The 19870-nt window shown below is 43.9% G+C and overlaps 1 protein-coding gene across 2 annotated transcripts; it reads right to left on the bottom strand.

Moving 5' to 3' along the window:
• Positions 1-116: 116 nt before the first annotated feature.
• Positions 117-19842, bottom strand: SPRING1 (SREBF pathway regulator in golgi 1). Of its 2 annotated transcripts, XM_060785485.2 has the most exons (5): positions 19647-19842; positions 10042-10198; positions 9083-9234; positions 3034-3147; positions 117-1474 (listed from the first exon to the last, which is right to left on the bottom strand). In XM_060785485.2, exons 1-5 carry the CDS (start codon positions 19755-19757, stop codon positions 1391-1393), a joined length of 618 nt encoding a protein of 205 aa, XP_060641468.2. In that variant the 5' UTR covers positions 19758-19842; the 3' UTR covers positions 117-1390. The 2 variants fall into 2 exon arrangements, with proteins under 2 accessions (XP_060641468.2, XP_067329351.1); XM_067473250.1 differs by lacking the exons at positions 117-1474; positions 3034-3147 and adding an exon at positions 5162-7440.
• Between the last annotated feature and the right edge of the window lie 28 nt (positions 19843-19870).

Consider the following 19870-nt stretch of genomic DNA (forward strand, 5'->3'; position numbering starts at 1 on the left):
AAGGGGGCAGCGCTCGGCCTTCCCAGCTTCTCGATTGTCATTGGCCGCACAGATGACGCTGGAAAGGCGGGCCTGTGTCCTCCATTTTGGGGCAAAAAACCATGAAACAGCAAAAATATCGCAATAAATATTTTACAGAATGCATTTACAGGGAAGACTTTTTGATGAAATACTTTGCCCATCCCCAGCCAATACCATAAAAACCAATTATGATGTCCTGATTTGTAGAAAGACCTCCTTTCCTGCACAGCAACATTGGCAATCAAATCAAGGCTAGGGCACACATATTGTTGAATTGAACAAGCCTGAAAACCAATCTATATAAATAAAAATGAAATGTTCGTTTGTGGGATTAACAGAACTCAAAAACCAATGGACGAATTGACACCAAATTTGGACACAAGACGCCTAACAACCCAATGTATGGGCTTCACTAAAAAAAAAAATGATTTTGTCATTTCGGAGTTGTCGTTGCTGGGATTTATAGTTCACCTACAATCAAAGAGCATTTTGAACCCCGCCAATGATGGAATTGAACCAAACTTGGGACACAGTTTTCCCATGACCAACAGAAAATACTGGAAGGGTTTGGTGGGCAGTGTCCTTTGGTTTTGGAGTTGTAGTTCACCTACATCCAGAGATCAGTGTGCACTCAAACAATGATGGATCTGGACCAAACTCTACACGAATACTCAATATGCCCAAATGTGAACACTGGTGGAGTTTGGGGGAAATAGAATCTTGACATTTGGGAGTTGTAGTTGCTGGGATTTATAGTTCACCTACAATCACAGAGCATTCTGAACCCCACCAACGATAGAATTGGGCCAAACCTCCCACCCAGAACCCCCATGTGGGCCACAGCAACGCGTGGCAGGGGACCGCTAGTCTCAAATAAATGCTTTCTCTGTTTACTTACACCAATGCTGACACTCTTCAGATACCAGCTTCAGGAACTACATCAAATACATCTAGAGCCAATACTGTCTGCTTGATTCCAATAAATAATATTTACAAAAGACTAATGTCTTCAGAGCATTCTTCTCCCACTCTGTGGGGCGTCTACAGTCTTTCTTCTAAGCTTCATTTGTCCACCAGTCCAAAATAGGCCATGAGCCACAGATATATATGTGTAACTTCTACACCTGTCTTTTAACATGGAGCTTGACTGACCAGATCTGGGATGCAAAGTTTGTGCCCAATGGTTGGGAGATATCTGGTATCTTGGTTCCATTTTACAACAGAAGGGAGATGAAAGCTCTTCCATGAGGTGAAAGTACAAAGCAAGTTCAAGCAAATGCACTAGTCTAAGTAGCTGCAACGTTGCTCTTCCTTTTGCTGCTGACTCCAGTCCAGTTCTCTCATGCTGGTCCCAGTTTGCTCAACTGGTTCACACAGACAAGAGATCAGGAGGGTACTCCCCATAGCAATATTTGGCAATTGGGTTCCGATAGGTATTTTCGTGCTGGACGCTCTGGACAGGAGAGAAAGAGGAAATATTGTAGGGAAGGCCAAGCACACGGGAAACTACAGCATGGCTCAATAGTAGAGCACAAGCCTTTCATACTAAGTTAAGGGCAACAAGGGAGATGCAGACAAAATGAAACAGTTTTCATGTTTAAGAAAAAGACTACTCCCCCCACTTTAAAAAAAAACAACATAACCAACTTTATTCCTCAAGCAAATACAACTACCAAACTACCTTATTTCTTCAATTCTAAGACTCACTTTTTCCCTATAGAAAAATATCTAAACTGGGGTACACCTTAGAATCGCATGCATTTTTGATGATGGTGGTACTAAAATTAGGATGAGTTTTACGATTGAAGAAATACGGTATTAGTGGTACATGTCTTATTTCTACTTAATTGCATTTCAGCTTCTGCTAAAGACAAACCAATATATTTAAAATTAATACATAACCATGAGAAACAATGTAACTACTGTGTTGTTGAAGGCTTTCATGCCCGGAATCACTGGGTTGCTGTGAGTTTTCCAGGCTGTATGGCATTCTCTCCTGACATTTCACCCACCTCTATGGTAGGCATCCTCAGAGGTTGTAAGGTCTGTTGGAAACTAGGCAAGTAGGGTTTATATATCTGTGGAACACTGTCCAGAGTGGGAGAAAGAACTCTTGGCTGTTGGAGGCAAGTGTGAATGTTGCAATCGGCCAGCTTGATTAGCACTGAGTAGACTTGCAGCTTCAAAACCTGGCTGCTTCCTGCCTGGGGGAATCCTTTGTTGGGAGGTGTTAGCTGGCCCTGATTGTTTCCTATCTGGAATTCCCTGTTTCTTTAGTGTTGTTCTCTATTTACTGTCCTGAGTTTACAGTTTTTTTTAATACTGGTAGCCAGATGGTGTTCATTTTCATAGTTTCCTCCTTTCTGTTGAAATTGTCCATTCTTGTGTAATCATGTGACTAAAATTAAAATTTCTGGTAATTTTTTTCATTATCTCAATAGCCTCCCCTTTATTTTCTCCCTTTCGATTTAAATAAGCGGTATCCAATCTGTGGCCCTCCAATTCCCAGAAGCCCTAGCCAGCTTGCCCGATGGCCAGGAATTCTGGGAGCTGAAGTCCAAAACCTGGACACACCACTAGGTGGAGCAGTTCTTCATCACATGCTTCAGTAGCTTCCCAACCAGAAAGCCTATCTTATATGTACAAATCCTCCTTACTTAGGTAAGTACTGCCAGCTGTGACTCTGGTACCAAGGATTCTCCCGTATTCAAACCCATGGAAATATTCTTAGCACTTACAACAGGGAAAGAGAAGTTCCCAAAAACCTCCCGCACTCACTGCAGACTACATACTGTTGGAAGTTGTGACCATACTGCCAAATTTTGGAAGCACATTAACATGGATAAGAAAGCTATAACTGCCTTTGGAAGCATGTTTGCTGGGCAGTAGTCACAAAAGAGGCAGGGAAACTACATGCAGTAGATGGCTATATGTTACTAATTTCTAACCGTGATATGTTAACCAGAGACCTATTTGTCTGCTTCCTGCCACCAAAGGTCGCTCTCTTCTCACCTGGGATGAGGTCCTGCATTTCGCCAGACACAGCTCAAAATGATCCTCGACAGATAGGAAAAGGTTCCGGAATGCCACTGCCGCTCGATTCAGAAAATTTTCCAGAACCTGTTGCTGAATAAAACAGCCATTTCTGATGGTTACAAAAAGACAAGATAGATGGGAAGGTGTGCCCATATTTATTTATTTACTATCCTGCTCTATCTCACCCTGAGGGGGACTCTGAGCAGCTCACAAATTGCATTGGCTTTAAGCAGTTTCCCCTGCATATACTGTTGAAATAGTTATCCTATAGCCTCTATTCAAAATGTTCATTCAAAGATATCACAGATTTGCTGACACAAAACAGAGATTGTAAACTCTTGTATAATCTTTCTGCGTTTCAAAGTGAGAAGTTACAATTGGGCTTAAAAGCAGGAAAATTTGGAGGATAGATTAAAACTTACAACTTGGAACCACAGATGGACCCTTTTTGTACTTTAATGTTTACTGCAAGTAAAAAAAAAACTGTGAGGCATTTTTCTGAGTGGAATAACAGTTGCTGATTGCGCCAAGGAAAGAAAAGTTGGACATGAAGGCAAACAACAAAAACAACTCTCCAAGCAAATGCTAAGGTTGAACATATTCGCTGCTGCTGGTTCCAAATAAACAAAAAAAATGTACTCCTATCTGTGAATCATTCCAATGCAAAATCAAGCAACTGTCATTATTCTGTTTGATGTGTTTACCAGTGGGGTAGCATAGACTTCTCATTAGATCTGTGCAACTTCTCACTGGATTCACATTTGTTGGGGAAATTTTGGATGACCAAGGAAGTATTGCATTTTAATCCTTGTGCAGGCTGTCCCCAAGTTACAAACAAGATGGGTTCTGTAGGTTTGTTCTTAGGTTGAAATTGTATCTAAGTCAGAACAGGTACATTTTTAAGTGTAACTCCGGCCATACACACACACACACAGAGAGAGCTTTAGATAGCATAAGGAAGGGTTAACACCTCGGTGGTGTTTGTTTTGCTTCCTGTGCCCCTGTTCAGAAGATTTCACCTCACTTTCAGTCCCGATGAGAATTGGATTTTGAAAAATGTGGCTCATTATTGAAACAAGGATTAGTGAGAAAGATTCCGTGGAGACCCCTTTCCCTTATGATAACTACTCTTTCAGGAGCGAATTTTCCTTTCTTTCCAAGGGGGAGATGTCTCTCACTTCCCGTTGTCTCACCCTTGTTCTTAACTATGAGCCATTTGTAACTCAGACATTTAAAACATAGGAAACATGCAAACTTTGCAGTAGAATTCAACACTGAAACTATGAAAAATCAACGCTCAAACCCATTAAAACCAAACGCTTCACAGCACCCCCGGCTGGATCATAGAAACACAATATTAATAAAAACATTAATGTAATGGCTCAGTTCAACGGAATCCTGGGCGATGTAGATTTACAAGGTCTTTAGCCTTCTGCGCCCACTAAACTACAACCCCCATCTTTCCATTGCAATGAGCCAGGGCAGTTCAAGTAGTGTCAAACTACATTTGTTCTGCAATGTAGTTCTGCTCCTTGACATTCCTAGTTTTCTATGCTCAGAAAGTTCTAGCCACAGAGAAAAGGCCCTTCCTTGCATGACCCCAGATCCCAGAATTTCCAAACCCAAAAAGCTCCACATAAAGAGGGCTGAAATAGTGGTGCATTTGTTTTCTGAGGTACACAAACTTTGTTTCATACACAATATTTTCAATTATTTTGTAACATAGACTTGCGTTGGAGAGCCTAGAGATATCTTCTCTCTAAAAATCTCTAGGTCCAGCTTGATTCAGGAAATTTTCCAGAACCTGCTGCTGAATAAAACAGATATTTCTGATGGTTACAAAACAGCAAGATGGATGGTAAGGCGCACCCATACATATCTTGCATTGGCTTGAAGCAGTTTCCCCTGCATATACTGTTAAAATAGTTACCCCATATCCTCTATTCAAAATGTTCATTCAAAGATATTGCAGGTTTGCTGACACAAAACAGAGATTGTAAACTCTTGTGTGTCTTTCTGCGTTTCAAAGCAAGAAATTATAGCTGGACTTAAAAGGCAGGGAAATTTGGAGGATAGATTAAGACTTACAACTTGGAACCACAGATGGATCCTTCTTGTACTTTAATGTTTACTGCAAGTAAAACTCTGAGGCATTTTTCTGAGTGGAATAACAGTTGCTGATTCCGCCAAGGAAAGAAAAGCTGGACATGAAGGCGCACTACAAAAACTCTCCAAGCAAATGCTAAGGTTGAACATATTCGCTGCTGCTAGTTCCAAGTAAACAAAAGAGATGTACTCCTGTCTGTGAATCATCCAAACGCAAAATCAAGTAACTGTCATTATTCTGTTTGATGTGTTTACCATTGGATCCATGCAACCTCACTGGATTCACATTTGTAGGGGAATTTTTTATGATCAAGGAAGTATTGCATTTCAATCCTTGTACAGTGTAACTCCACCCAAAATATGTATATATTTAGCATAGAAAAGAGTTAACACTCATATGACATTTGTTTTGCTGTCTGTGTCCCTGTTTAAAAGATTCCCCCTCACTTTCTGTCCCTGTGATAATTGGATTTTGAAAAAATATATTGTGGAAACAATGATTGGCGAGAAAGCTTCAGCTGATACACCTTTCCCCCCATAATAATAGTTTTCAGGGATGAATTTCCTTTCCTAGGGGTAGATTTCTCTCACTTCCTGTTGTCTCACTCCCATTTTAACTATGGGTCATTTGTAACTTGGGTGTTAGTAACTTGGGGACTGCCTGTACTACATACTTTGATATATGTATTTATGGGATGTATTTTATGGTTATGTATTTAGCTGTGTTGTATCCCACCTCAAACTGTGAGGAGAGGTGGGTGGCAAATCTATATAAATAAAAATGTAATGTTCGTTTGTGGGATTAACAGAACTCAAAAACCACTGGACGAATTGACACCAAATTTGGACACAAGACACCTAACAACCCAATTTATGTCCTTCACTAAAAAAAATGATTTTGTCATTTAGTTGCTGGAATTTATAGTTCACTTACAATCAAAGAGCATCTGAACTCCACCAATGATGGAATTGAACCAAACGTGGCATACAGGACTCTCATGACCAACAGAAAACACTAGAAGGGTTGGTGGGTATTGATGTTGAGTTTGGGAGTTGTAGTTCACCTATATCCAGAGATCACTGTGGACTCAAAGAATGATGGATCTGGACCAAACTCTACATGAATACTCAATATGCCCAAATGTGAACACTGGTGGAGTTTGGGGAAAATAGAATCTTGACATTTGGGAGTTGTAGTTGCTGGGATTTATAGTTCACCTACAATCACAGAGCATTCTGAACCCCACCAACAATAGAATTGGGCCAAACCTCCCATCCAGAACCCTCATGTGGGCCACAGCAATGCGTGGCAGGGGACGGCTAGTATAATAATAATAATAATAATCAAAAATCACCAAAAATCTCTCACTTGCTGTACATGGATGATCTAAAGCTTTACGGAAAGTTGGAAATTGAAATCGAGTCACTGACCAACACAGTCAGAATCTTTAGCACTGACATCAGTATGGAGTTCGGCCTAGACAAATGTGCCACAGTGGCATTAAAGAAAGGGAAAATTACACAAAGCGAGGGCATAGAGATGCTAAACGGACAAACCATAAAGTGCAATCAGCCTGAAGCCTATAAATATCTGGGCATACTACAGTTGGACAATATCAAGCATGGGCAAGTGAAAAATGTGGTCAGCAAAGAACATATCAAAAGAATCAGAAAGGGTTTTGAAGAGCAAATTAAATGGCAGAAATACGATCAAGGCTCTCAATACCTGGGCCATCCCTGTCATTAGATACACTGCTGGAATTGTGAACTGGACACAAGTAGAGCTGTATGATCTGGACAGAAAAACAAGAAAACCGATGACAATCCACTACGCATTACACCCACGTAGTGATGTCGACAGACTTTACCTGCCCAGAAAATCAGGAGGCAGAAGGCTTCTGCAAGTGAAACAAATGGTAGAAGAAGAGAAACATGCATTATGTGATTATGTGATTATGTGAAAGGCAGTCAAGAACCAACATTGAGGGAAGTCAATAGTAGTAAACTGCTTCAAGTGCAAAAGACAAACAGCGGATACCGTAAAAACACAATTTAGAGCAGAAGAGAAAACTGGCAAAAGAAGGCTCTCCATGGACTATTCTTGGGAAAAATTGAGAGGCAAATTGACAAAGAAAAAACATGGCTGTGGCTCACAAATGGAACTCTGAAAAAGGAGACAAAGGAGGACCTGATTCTGGCAGCCCAAGAACAAGCCATTCGAACCAATGCCATCAAAGCCAGAATTGAAAGGTCGACGACAGATCCCAAATGTAGACTCTGCAAGGAAGCAGATGTAACAATAGATCACATCCTCAGCTGCTGCAAGAAGATTGCGCAGACAGACTATAAGCAGAGGCATAGCACCGTTGCTCAGATGATTCACTTGAACTTGTGCCACAAATACCATCTGCCTGTGACAAAGAACTGGTGGGATCACAAGCCGGAAAAAGTTACAGAGAATGAACACGCCAAACTCCTCTGAGACCTCCACATTCAGACAGACAGAGTATTGGAGCATAATACTCCTGACCTCACAATCGTGTTAAAAACAAAGTATGGATCGTCGATGTCGCAATCCCAGGTGACAGTAGGATTGAAGAGAAACAACTGGAAAAGCTGACATGATATGAGGATTTAAAAATCAAACTGCAAAGACTCTGGCACAAGCCAGTAAAGGTGGTCCCAGTGGTGATTCTGCACACTGGGTGCAGTGCCTAAAAACCTTGGGCTGCACTTAAACACAATCGGCGCTGACAAAATTACCATCTGCCAGCTGCAGAAGGCCACCTTACTGGGATCTGCACACATTATTCGCTGATACCTCACACAGTCCTAGACACTTGGGAAGTGTCCAACGTGTGATCCAATTCAACAGAGTGTCTGCTATGGACTCATCTTGTTGTGTTTCAAATAATAATACTAATAATACTAATAATACTTTAAATCAAACATACAGAGTGAATCTAGGGGGGCAATGCTATCTGTACATTGCAGCTGCAAATCCTATACATTCTTACCAGGACCTAAGACTATTAAACACAACAAGACTACCTTCTTCCAAACACAAATCAACTTTACTGCACTAGTGAACATGATCAACCTGTTGAAGCAACTATGCTAAGACTTTCCTGCTTTGTGAATGATGATACTCTCAAATCATGTGTTTTATTCCAGTTCTTCCAAAGCACTACTGACATGCCATGTACACACTGGGGTGGTTCACTGGAATATGCTGTAGTATTTACTGTGCTTCTCCAAGTGTTTTGGACTTCAGCTTCCAGAAATACCAACCATCTTACCAGATATTAGGAATTGTGGGAGCTGAACTCCAAAACATCTGGAGGAGCACAGTTTGAGAAACTCTGTTCTATGTTATTGTCAACAGAATTCCTTACGTATTGAGGTAGAGTTCTAATCAAAGTTTTCTGCTTCAAACTGATTTTGTAAACTAAATTTGGTAACTTATAATAATGTTTGTGTTGTGTCCTTCCTTTGTTGCATTTAGTGGAAAGAAGGTCCACATTTACAAAATTACAATTTAGAATAGAGCACTTTGCAGCAATATACAGGGCATCAACATTCATAAGTTCTAAAAGCACATGCATTACAAATAACTGATCTCTTAAAAAAAAAAAAACCCTGCTGCCAGGATAAACAGGAATGCTTTTCCTAATATAATTAATGTGAATGTGCCGTTTGGTGGAACCCTGCCTCTTGTTTATTTCCACTATTGGTTATTATTCAGTAATGGGATTTTTTATCACTTCCGTTAATAGTAAACACCATCTGCGGTTGTTGATTGAAGTACAGCAAAACTAGGCAAAGAAGTAGACTCCAAAGTATATAAAAATACAGAACTTTGAGAAGTAGGGAGGGCATACTTCCGAAATAGCCCACATTACAATGAAGGCCTCTTTACCTTGTTTGGCTGTAGGCAGCAGGAAACGCAGGCCTCGTACACACTGCAACAGCCATTTGACAGGCAGCTATCGCAGCTGTACAGCTTCGTGCCGGGTGCATCGACGTTACAACAGCCGTTCACCAACACGTCCTTCCGTTCACAGATATAGCCTACAAGAAAAAAACACCAAAGATGTAACAGCAGAGAAGGGGGGTGGTTGACAAGCCCTGCATATTCACAGAGTGGATGAAGTGGTATAGTGGTAAAAGGTAGGCTCTCGTCATGGAAAGTATCTATGGCAGTGTATGTAGAGAGAATCACAAAGTGTGTGTGTTGATTTAAAACAACCTTTAGGAGATTTCAATTCTATCAGAAGGAGAAGTCTTGTAAAAATGTTCCCAAAGACTTTGAATTGTAACTAACCCAGGTCAGTCAGCAAGCTTCATGACTGAATAGGAAATCTGTGTCTCTGCAATCATAGTTTTGCACTCCCTGGATGTTCTCTGCTTTGGAACTTCCTAGTGCTGTCCTTTTGGACTACAGAACCAACTCCCAAGTGTTACCCACAATGACTAGGGTCCCATCTACACTGCCATATAACATAGTTTCAAACTGCATTCTATGGCAGTGTAGGAGCTGGTGGTGCAATGGGTTAAACCCTTATAATGGCAGGACGACTGACCAAAAGGTCGGAGGTTTGAATCCGGGGAGTGGGGTGAGCCCAGCGTCTCATGTGGGAGCTGACAGACAAGAGAGAAGCCTCCCACAGGATGGTAACACATCTGGGTGTCCGTGGACAACATCCTTGCAGACAGCCAATTCTCTCACACCAAAAAAGCTTTGCAGTTTCTCAAGTCGCTTCTGATATGAAAAAAATATGGCAGTGTAGATGGACCTCAATTTGTTTTAGGTAATCCAGATTGAGGAAAGTCTGCTCTAACCAATGCACCACCCAGGCACTGAATGAAGAGATTTACCTAGCTCATCCGTGATCAGCAGTTTCCCTTGGACTGAGTTTCGACACTGGTTCCCCTGCTGACTGCCGTTCCCTGGACTGAACTGGACTTTCCATGCAATGGGATGGTCTTCGTCTTGCGCCTGGGGGATATTTCGGTCCCATAGTACTCGGTCTTCCTGCAACAAAACAGCAGTGTAAGACATAAACTGACTGAGTTACTCAAGGCCCTTATCTAACTCAGCAACATCTTGGAAGGCCAAGGGAGGAATGGAAGGCACTTTGTGGACACTCAGCCATCAGAATGCAAAGAAGTCACAAACTGCGGCTTTTGGAGCCTTTTGAATTTGTAGAGAAGGGACGTTCATCCTGTGAAGGGTGTGTACAGTGTGCTGGGCCCTATTAGCATGTATTCAGTGGCTGGAGGTCTTGATTTAAGAAACAAAAACAGCAAGCAGTGATTGAAAAAAGAATCTAGCATTATTGGGAGAACTCCATTTTAAGCTAGGGAAGTTACTCTGGGTCCTGATGAAATCCAGCTCTATCTTGGAAGGTCTCGAGAGGGCTCTCTTGGGAAGGAGGAGAAGAAGAGTAGGAGGAGGAAGGAGTAGACTGAGAAATGGAGAAAGGAGGAGGGTAAGAAGGTTTAAGAGGAGAAAGGGGAGAAGGGGAGAAGGAGAAAGAGAAGGATAAGAAGGTTTAAGGAGAAGAAGGAGAGATTGAGAAAGAAGAGATGGAGGAGGAGAGATGGAGAAAGGAGAAGGATAAGAAGGTTTAGGAGGAGAAAGAGAAGAAGGGGAGAAGGAGAGATGGAGAAAGAGGAGAAGTATAAGAAGAAGGTTTAGGAGGAGAAAGAGAGAATAAGATTTGGGAGAAGAAGGAGAGATGGAGAAAGAGAAGGATAAGAAGGTTTAGAAGGAGAAAGAGGAGAATAGTAAAGAAGATTTAAGGAGAAGGTGAGATGGAGAAAGCAGAGAAGAAAGTGGACGAGATGGAGGAAGAGCAGAATTATGAGAAAGAGGAGGAAGAGAATAGAATCATAGAATCATAGAATCAAAGAGTTGGAAGAGACCTCATGGGCCATCCAGTCCAACCCCCTGCCAAGAAGCAGGAATATTGCATTCAAATCACCCCTGACAAATGGCCATCCAGCCTCTGCTTAAAAGCTTCCAAAGAAGGAGCCTCCACCACACTCCGGGGCAGAGAGTTTCACTGCTGAACGGCTCTCACAGTCAGGAAGTTCTTCCTAATGTTCAGATGGAATCTCCTCTCTTGTAGTTTGAAGCCATTGTTCCGCGTCCTAGTCTCCAAGGAAGCAGAAAACAAGCTTGCTCCCTCCTCCCTGTGGCTTCCTCTCACATATTTATACATGGCTATCATATCTCCTCTCAGCCTTCTCTTCTTCAGGCTAAACATGCCCAGTTCCCTAAGCCGCTCCTCATAGGGCTTGTTCTCCAGACCCTTGATCATTTTAGTCGCCCTCCTCTGGACACATTCCAGCTTGTCAATATCTCTCTTGAATTGTGGTGCCCAGAATTGGACACAATATTCCAGATGTGGTCTAACCAAAGCAGAATAGAGGGGTAGCATTACTTCCTTAGATCTAGACACTATGCTCCTATTGATGCAGGCCAAAATCCCATTGGCTTTTTTTGCCGCCACATCACATTGTTGGCTCATGTTTAACTTGTTGTCCACGAGGACTCCAAGATCTTTTTCACACGTACTGCTCTCGAGCCAGGCGTCCCCCATTCTGTATCTTTGCATTTCATTTTTTCTGCCAAAGTGGAGTATCTTGCATTTGTCACTGTTGAACTTCATTTTGTTAGTTTTGGCCCATCTCTCTAATCTGTCAAGATCGTTTTGAATTCTGCTCCTGTCCTCTGGACTATTGGCTATCCCTCCCAATTTGGTGTCGTCTGCAAACTTGATGATCATGCCTTCTAGCCCTTCATCTAAGTCATTAATAAAGATGTTGAACAGGACCGGGCCCAGGACGGAACCCTGCGGCACTCCACTTGTCACTTCTTTCCAAGATGAAGAGGAAGCATTAGTGAGCACTCTCTGTGTTCGTCCACTTAACCAATTACAGATCCACCTCACCGTAGTTTTGCCTAGCCCACATTGGACTAGTTTCCTTGCCAGAAGGTCATGGGGGACCTTGTCGAAGGCCTTACTGAAATCCAGGTACGCCACATCCACGGCATTCCCCGCATCTACCCAGCTTGTAGCTCTGTCGAAGAAAGAGATCAGATTAGTCTGGCATGACTTGTTTTTGATAAATCCATGTTGAGTATTAGCGATGACTGCATTTGTTTCTAAGTGTTTGCAGACCGCTTCCTTAACAATCTTTTCCAGAATCTTGCCCGGTATCGACGTGAGGCTGACCGGACGATAGTTGTTTGGGTCGTCCTTTTTTCCCTTCTTGAAGATTGGGACCACATTGGCCCTCCTCCAATCTGCTGGAACTTCTCCCGTTCTCCAAGAACTCTCGAAGATGGTTGCCAATGGTTCCGAAATGACTTCCGCTAGTTCCTTCAGTACTCTTGGGTGTAGTTGATCTGGCCCTGGGGACTTGAACTCATTAAGAGCGGCCAGGTATTCCTGGACGACTTCTTTCCCAATTTGGGGTTGGATGTCCTCCAATCCCTCATCCACTCCATCTTGCTGAGGTTGAAGACTCTCTTTTTGTGAGAAGACCGAGGCAAAGAAGGCATTAAGTAGTTCTGCCTTTTCCCTGTCCCCTGTCAGCATTGCCCCATCTTCTCCTCGAAGAGGTCCTATCGCCTCCTTGTTTTTCCTTTTTCTACTGACATAAGAATAGAAGCCCTTTTTATTGTTTTTAATGTCCCTGGCAAGTCTGAGCTCGTTTTTTGCTTTAGCTTTGCGGACCTTTTCCCTACAGGTGTTGGCTATTTGTTTGAATTCTTCTTTGGTGATTTCTCCCTTTTTCCACTTCTTGTGCATGTCTCTTTTGTGTCTTAGCACAGTTAGAAGTTCTTTGGACATCCATTCTGGCTTCTTTGCACTTGTCCTATTTTTTCTTTTTGTTGGCACGGTTTGCAATTGCGCCTTGAGTATTTCACTCTTGAGAAATTCCCATCCATCCGTAGCTCCCTTGTCTTTTAGTATCTGTGTCCACTGAATGCTGCTCAGCGTTTCCTTCATTTTTTGGAAGTCAGCTCTCCTAAAGTCCAAAATGCGGGTTTGACTTGTCTTAGTTTCGGCCTTCCTTTGTACCTCAAATTGCAGGAGCACATGGTCACTTGCCCCTAAGGATCCTACCACTTCGACCGCATCGATCAGGTCCTCCGCATTTGTTAGGATGAGATCAAGAGTAGCCAATCCCCTTGTTGCCTCTTCTACCTTTTGGACCATGAAATTGTCTGCAAGGCAAGCGAGGAATTTGTTGGACCTTGTACTCTTGGCCGAGTTTGTTTTCCAGCAAATATCAGGATAGTTGAAATCGCCCATGACTACTACATCTCTTTTCTGTGCCTGTTTGGTCAACTGTTGGCAGAAGACTTCATCAAGATCTTCCTCCTGGCTTGGGGGTCTGTAGTAGACGCCTACAACGACATCTTTTTGAGTCCCAGTTCCCTTGATTCTTATCCAGATGATTTCAAGCTGGTTTCCCAGATTGCTGTCTTGAATTTCTTCTGCCGCATAAGAGTTTTTGACATATAAGGCTACTCCGCCTCCTCTCCCCTTTGTTCGGTTTCTGTGAAAGAGGTTATACCCCTCGATATCTACATTCCAGCGATAGGAGTCATCCCACCAGGTTTCAGTGATGGCTATGATATCATATTTGTGGTGTAGTGCTAGAAGTTGGAGTTCATCTTGTTTATTTCCCATGCTCTGTGCATTAGTGTAAAGACATGTGAGCCCCTGGGATCTTCCCTTGAGCTGTTTAATTGGGATTATTGTGCGTTTGGTACTTGGTCCTTGTTGTGTTTGTGCAGCCCTCCGTTTAGCCTTCTGGCGATTCCCAGACATTATGGGTAAAGTAGTGTTCGCAAGGCTGTTGTCCCCCTCCCCCGGTGGACCTAGTTTAAAGTGCGTCTAATGAGGTTTGCGAGTCTGTGAGCAAAAAGGTGTTTTCCTACTTGTGTGAGATGCACCCCATCCCTTGCCAGTAGGCCATCCTCCTGGAATAGCAGGCCATGGTCGAGCGTTCCTCCTGACACCATTTTCTAAGCCAGTCATTGACCTGTACTATTTTTCTGGCTCTTGTGGGTCCGTGTCTTATTTAAGGAGAATAAGGAGAGATGGAAGAGGACAAATTGAGAAAGGAGGAGAAGGAAAGGAGATGGAGAAAGAATAAGAAGGTTTAGGAGGAGAAAGAGAAGAAGGGGAAAAGGAGAGATGGAGAAAGAGAAGCAGTAAAGATGGAGAAGTTTAAGAAGGTTTAAGAGGAGAAAAAGAAGATGGGGAAACAGAAGGAGAAGAAGGAGGTTTAGGAGGAGAAAGAGGAGGATAGTAATAAGATTTAGGAGGAGAACATTTCTTTGAACATCATTGATGTCATTGGACATCGAGAAAACCAATGTGCTCTTCCAGCAGTCACCAGCCAAACCCTCTGCAAGGCCAGAAATACAGTTTAATGGTGTAACATTAGAAAACGTTGACCAGTTCCGCTCCCTTGGCAGCCACCTCTCCAAAAAAGTCAACATTGACACTGAAATACAACACCGCCTGCGCTCTGCAAGTGCAGCATTTTCCAAATGAAGCAGAGTGTTTGAGGAATGGGACATCCATAGGGAGACCAAGGTGCTTGTTTATAAAGCCATTGTCCTCTCAACCCTGCTATATTATTATTGTTATTATTATTATTATTAGCTGTGCCCTGCCACGCATTGCTGTGGCCTATAGTAAGAAATTTCGAAGTAGAGGTAGATATCTGAACTATTATGAAAAAGAGGTACCTACCTATTCCTTCCCTCTTTTTCTTCCAATTCCCCTTTCTCTCCTTTCTTCCTTCTCTACCTCTTTCTTTCATTCCTTCTTTCGCTCTTTGGTTTCATCCTTCCTTCTCTCTTTCGTTCCTTCCCTCCCCTTCTCTACTTCTTTGTCTCCTTTCTTCCCTCCCTGTTTCCGTCCTTCTTTCCCTTTTTATTTCCTTTTCTCCTTCCTTCCTTCTTTATCTCTTTCCTGCTTTTCCTTTCCTTTTTCTTTCCTATTTTCTCTTTTTCCTTCTTTCGGTATCTCTTTCCTTCCTTCCTTCTCTCCTTCCTTCCTGTCTGTTCTCCCCCAATACCATGGTAGAGTCCCTTCTAACTCTATTCTATGAGTCAATTTAATATAGTCATATATAGTAGCAACATAATATTATATAGTAGTATATATAAAAATAATATAATATATGTATATATTATATAGAAATATATATATATAATATATGAAATATTGTTATATATGTGTGTGTGTGTGTCTGTGTATCACCAACCAGTGATCCATCATCCATCCAAATCATGTGTGTGTTTGAATGCGCGCGTGCGTGTGTGTGCATGTGTCTACACTGCCATATAATCCAGTCCTAAGTAGATAATCTGGATTTTACATAGCAGTGTGGAAGGGTTGACTTTGGGTGCATCTACACTGTAGATTTAATAAGGGAGAATGAAGCTGGTGAGGAGAGGAGAAAATCTATTTTCTGTCGTTTTGAAAGTGGTTTTTGGAATATGTAAGCATGAGTCCCCTTTCAGGGGGAGAAGGGCAGGGTATAAATATAGGAAACAAATCTATATAATAAAAATGTAATGTTCGTTTGTGGGATTAACAGAACTCAAAAACCACTAGACACCTAACAACCCAATGTATGTCCTTCACTCAAAAAAATTGATGTTGTCATTTGGGAGTTGTAGTTGCTGGGATTTATAGTTTACCTATAATCAAAGAACATTCTGAACCCCACCAACGATGGAATTGAACCAAACTGGGCACACGGTTCTCCCATGACCAACAGAAAATACTGGAAGGGTTTGGTGGGCAGTGTCCTTTGGTTTTAGAGTTGTAGTTCACCTACATCCAAAGATCACTGTGGACTCAAACAATGTTGGATCTGGACCAAACTTGGCACGAATATTACATATGCCCAAATGTGAACACTGGTGGAGTATGGGGGAAATATAATCTTGACATTTGGGAGTTGTAGTTGCTGGGATTTGTAGTTCACCTACAATCACAGAGCATTCTGAACCCCATCAATGATAGAATTGGGCCAAACCTTTTCATCGCTTGTTCTCGGCTGGGAATGGAGCAGGAGGGGCCTCGTGGCCGCAGAGCGCAGAGAGTGCAGCAGAAGATCCCTGATGGCGAAGAGGGGGGTGTGCGTTCTTGGCGGCAGAGGCGGCACCGGGTGGGCGTGGCCAGGCAACGCTGGCTTCCCTGGTGGCTTCCCGGGAGGCTTCTCCCTCCCACACAGGACAGAAGGAAGGAAGAAGGAAAGGAAGGGAGGGAAGGAGGGAGGGGAAGGGAGGGAAGGAAGGAAGGGGAGAGAAAGGGGCAAGGGGAAGGAAGGAAGGAGGGAGGGAGAAGCCTGGCCCGGTGCAACCCCAGCCAAAGTCGCTCCGTGGGGAGAAAGAGAAACGCCGCTGATGCAAGCAGCGAGGGGCTTTGCACGAGGCTTAGCCAGGCCGCGTGGGCCGCATCTGGCCGCGGTGAGGGAGGGAGCTGGGTGCCGCTCGCTGTGCCAGTTCTATTTGTATGGCCGTGCGTGCACACACGCTTGGCTCTCAGTGCTGTAATGGCTGCTCTTCCCTTGTGTGGATTTTCGGGGTTTCTGCTGTTTCTTTGGGGGTTTTTTTTTGAGTGGAGGACATAAATTGGACTGTTAGATGTCTTGTGTCCAAATTTGGTGTCAATTCCCCCAGTGGTTTTTGAGTTCTGATGGTAGCACAAACGAACATTACATTTTTATTTATATAAATTATTACTATTATTATTATTAAAGACCACCAGCACTGAAGCAATGCTGCTGCACCATCAACTCTGCGGGAAGCTCGGCTTGTCATTGAACATCAAGAAAACCAAAGTGCTCTTCCATCAGGTGTCAAACAGGGATGTGTTATTGCCTCAACCTTATTTTCCATCTTCATCGCTATGATAGTTCATCTTGTTGATGGGAAGCTTCCCACCAGAGTGGATATCATCTATCGGACAGATGGCAAGCTATTTACCTTCAGCAGACTGAAAGCCAAAACCAAGGTTACAACAACATCTGTTACAGAACTCCAATATGCTGATGACAATGTCATCTGTGCGCATTCAGAAGACCTACAAGCCACTCTAAACACCTTCGCAGAAGCATACAAGAAGCTTGACCTGTCACTGAACATCGGGAAAACCAAAGTACTCTTCCAGCAGTCACCAGCCAATCCCTCTCCAATGCCAGAGATACAGCTTAATGGTGTAACATTAGAACATGTTGACCATTTCTGCTACCTTGGCAGTCACCCCTCCAGAAAAGTCAACATTGACACTGAAATACAACACCGCCTGAGCTCTGCGAGTGCAGCATTTTTCCAAATGAAGCACAGAGTGTTTGACGACCAGGAGATCCGTAGGGATACGAAGGTGCTTGTTTATAAAGCTATTATCCTCCCAACCCTGCTATACACCTGCGAGACATGGACGTTCTACAGTCATCACATGCAACTCCTATAACGATTCCATCACCGTTGCCTCTGAAAAATCCTGCAAATCTCTTGGGAAGACAAGCGGACAAATGTCAGCGTGTTGGAAGAAGCAAAGACCACCAGCATTGAAGCTATGGTCCTTCACCATCAACTCCGCTGGATGGGGCACTTGTCCAGATACCCGACCACTGTCTCCAAAAGCAGTTGCTCTACTCCGAACTCAAGAACGGAAAACAGAATGTTGGTGGACAGGAAATGAGATTCAAAGATGGGCTGAAAGCCAACCTTAAAAACTGTGGCATAGACACTGAGAACTGGGAAGCCCTGGCCCTTGAGTGCTCTAACTGGAGGTCAGCTGTGACCAGCAGTGCTGCGGAGTTTGAAGAGGCACGAATGGAGGGAGAAAGGGAGAAAGGTGCCAAGAGGAAGGCACGTCATGCCAACCCTGACCGGGACGCCTTCCACCTGGAAACCAATGTCCTCACTGCAGGAGAACATGCAGATCAAGAATGAATCCACTGCCAAACACTAGACTTGGAGGACCATCATCCTCAGACTACAAGGACAATAAGATTTAGGAGGAGGAGGAGGAGAGCTGGAAAAAGAAGAGAAGGAGAAGAAGATGGAAAAACCTCTCTAAGAGTATGAGTTGATACCATAGGCCCGGTCAACATTGCTCATGTACTCCAGATGAAGGCTGGCTTCACCTCCCTGCCTGAACTGGTCAGGGTACAGGGGGTCACCGAGGGGTCAGGGCAGAGGGAGGGGGTGAAAGCACTTCCGGTGCTCCAAGCTGAGCCATCCTTTGAAGCCGTTGGGGGAGATCATCCAGAGTTTCGGGGTACGGTGTCACCTGTATGCAGATGATGTCTAACTCTGTCACTCCTTCCCACCTGCTACTAAGGAGGCTGTTCAAGTCCTGAACCGGTGCTTGGCTGCTGTAACGGACTGGATGAGGGCAAACAAATTGAAACTAAATCCAGACACGACAGAGGTACTCCTGGTCAGTCGTAAGGCCGAACAGGGTATAGGGTTACAGCCTGTGCTTGACGGGGTTACACTCCCCCTGAAGGCGCAGGTTTTCAGCTTGGGAGTGATCCTGGACTCATTGCTGAGCCTGATACCCCAGGTTTCAGCAGTGGCCGGGAGAGCTTTTGCACAGTTAAAGCAGGTGCACCAGCTGCCCCTTTACCTTGGGAAGTCGGATTTGGCTACGGTGGTCCACACTCTGGTTACATCCCGTATAGACTACTGCAATGCTCTCTACGTGCAGTTGCCTATGAAGACTGCCCGGAAGCTGCAATTAGTCCAACGCTCGGCAGCCAGGTTAGTAACAGGGGCGGGGTACAGGGAGGGTACAACTCACTTGTGCCAGCTCCACTGGCTGCCAATTAGTTTCTGAGCACAATTCAAAGTGCTGGTTTTAACGTATAAAACCCTATACAGTTCCAGCCCAGTTTACCTGTCCGAACGTATTCTCCCCTATAAACCATCAAGAGTGTTAAGATTGTCTGGGGAGGCCCTGCTCTCGGTCCCACCACCTTCGCAGGCGCGTCCGGTGGGGATGAGAGACAGGGCCTTTTCTGTGGTGGCCCCTCGGCTATGGAATTCCCTCCCAAATGAAATTAGATCTGCCCCCTCCCTCCTGACCTTTAGGAAGCTAGTGAAAACCTGGCTGTGCAACAAAGCTTTTGCGGAATGATGTCTGAGACCGGCAATCGACCAATGGTACTGATCACAATATATGGACTGGACATACGGACTGAGTTGGACACGATTTTATCCTGGCGAATGGCTTTTATGTAATTTTATGTAATGTAATTGGTAACTTAATGTTGTGTATTATGTTTTAGATTTTCAGTGTTAGCATTGAATCTTTGCTGTTAGCCGGTCTGAGTCCCTCTGCAGAGGTGGAGAAGATCGGGACAGAAAAGTTTTCAATCAATCAATCAATCCATCCATCCATCAATGGGGCCCGTCCCGGCCTGACCTGTTTGAAGGTGCTGCTGAGGAAGTAGACGAGCGAGAGGCCGAAGACGACACCCAGGACCCAGCGCTTGCGCAGCAGCCTCCGCCACACCAGGCCCAGCAACTGCACCATGAGGGGACGAGGCCTTCACGCCGCCTTGGGCATGCTTCTTCCCTCGCGGGCCGGCGCAGAGGGCCACGAAGCCTCCGGGAAGCCGAGGGAGAGGCGGGGCGGAGGGCTGACTT

The sequence above is a fragment of the Anolis sagrei genome, chromosome X (assembly GCF_037176765.1).
Source record: "Anolis sagrei isolate rAnoSag1 chromosome X, rAnoSag1.mat, whole genome shotgun sequence".
Classification (NCBI taxonomy): domain Eukaryota; kingdom Metazoa; phylum Chordata; class Lepidosauria; order Squamata; family Dactyloidae; genus Anolis; species Anolis sagrei.

What these genes read in the sequence shown, in the direction of transcription:
- SPRING1 (XM_067473250.1), bottom strand. Translation starts at nt 19,757, where the DNA reads ATGGTGCAGTTGCTGGGCCTGGTGTGGCGGAGGCTGCTGCGCAAGCGC. An exon ending in TCAGCAGCACCTTCAAACAG is followed by an intron (nt 10,199 to 19,646) that starts GTCAGGCCGGGA and finishes GTTTTGTTGCAG; the next exon opens with GAAGACCGAGTACTATGGGA. An exon ending in GCTGATCACGGATGAGCTAG is followed by an intron (nt 9,235 to 10,041) that starts GTAAATCTCTTC and finishes TTTTTCTTGTAG; the next exon opens with GCTATATCTGTGAACGGAAG.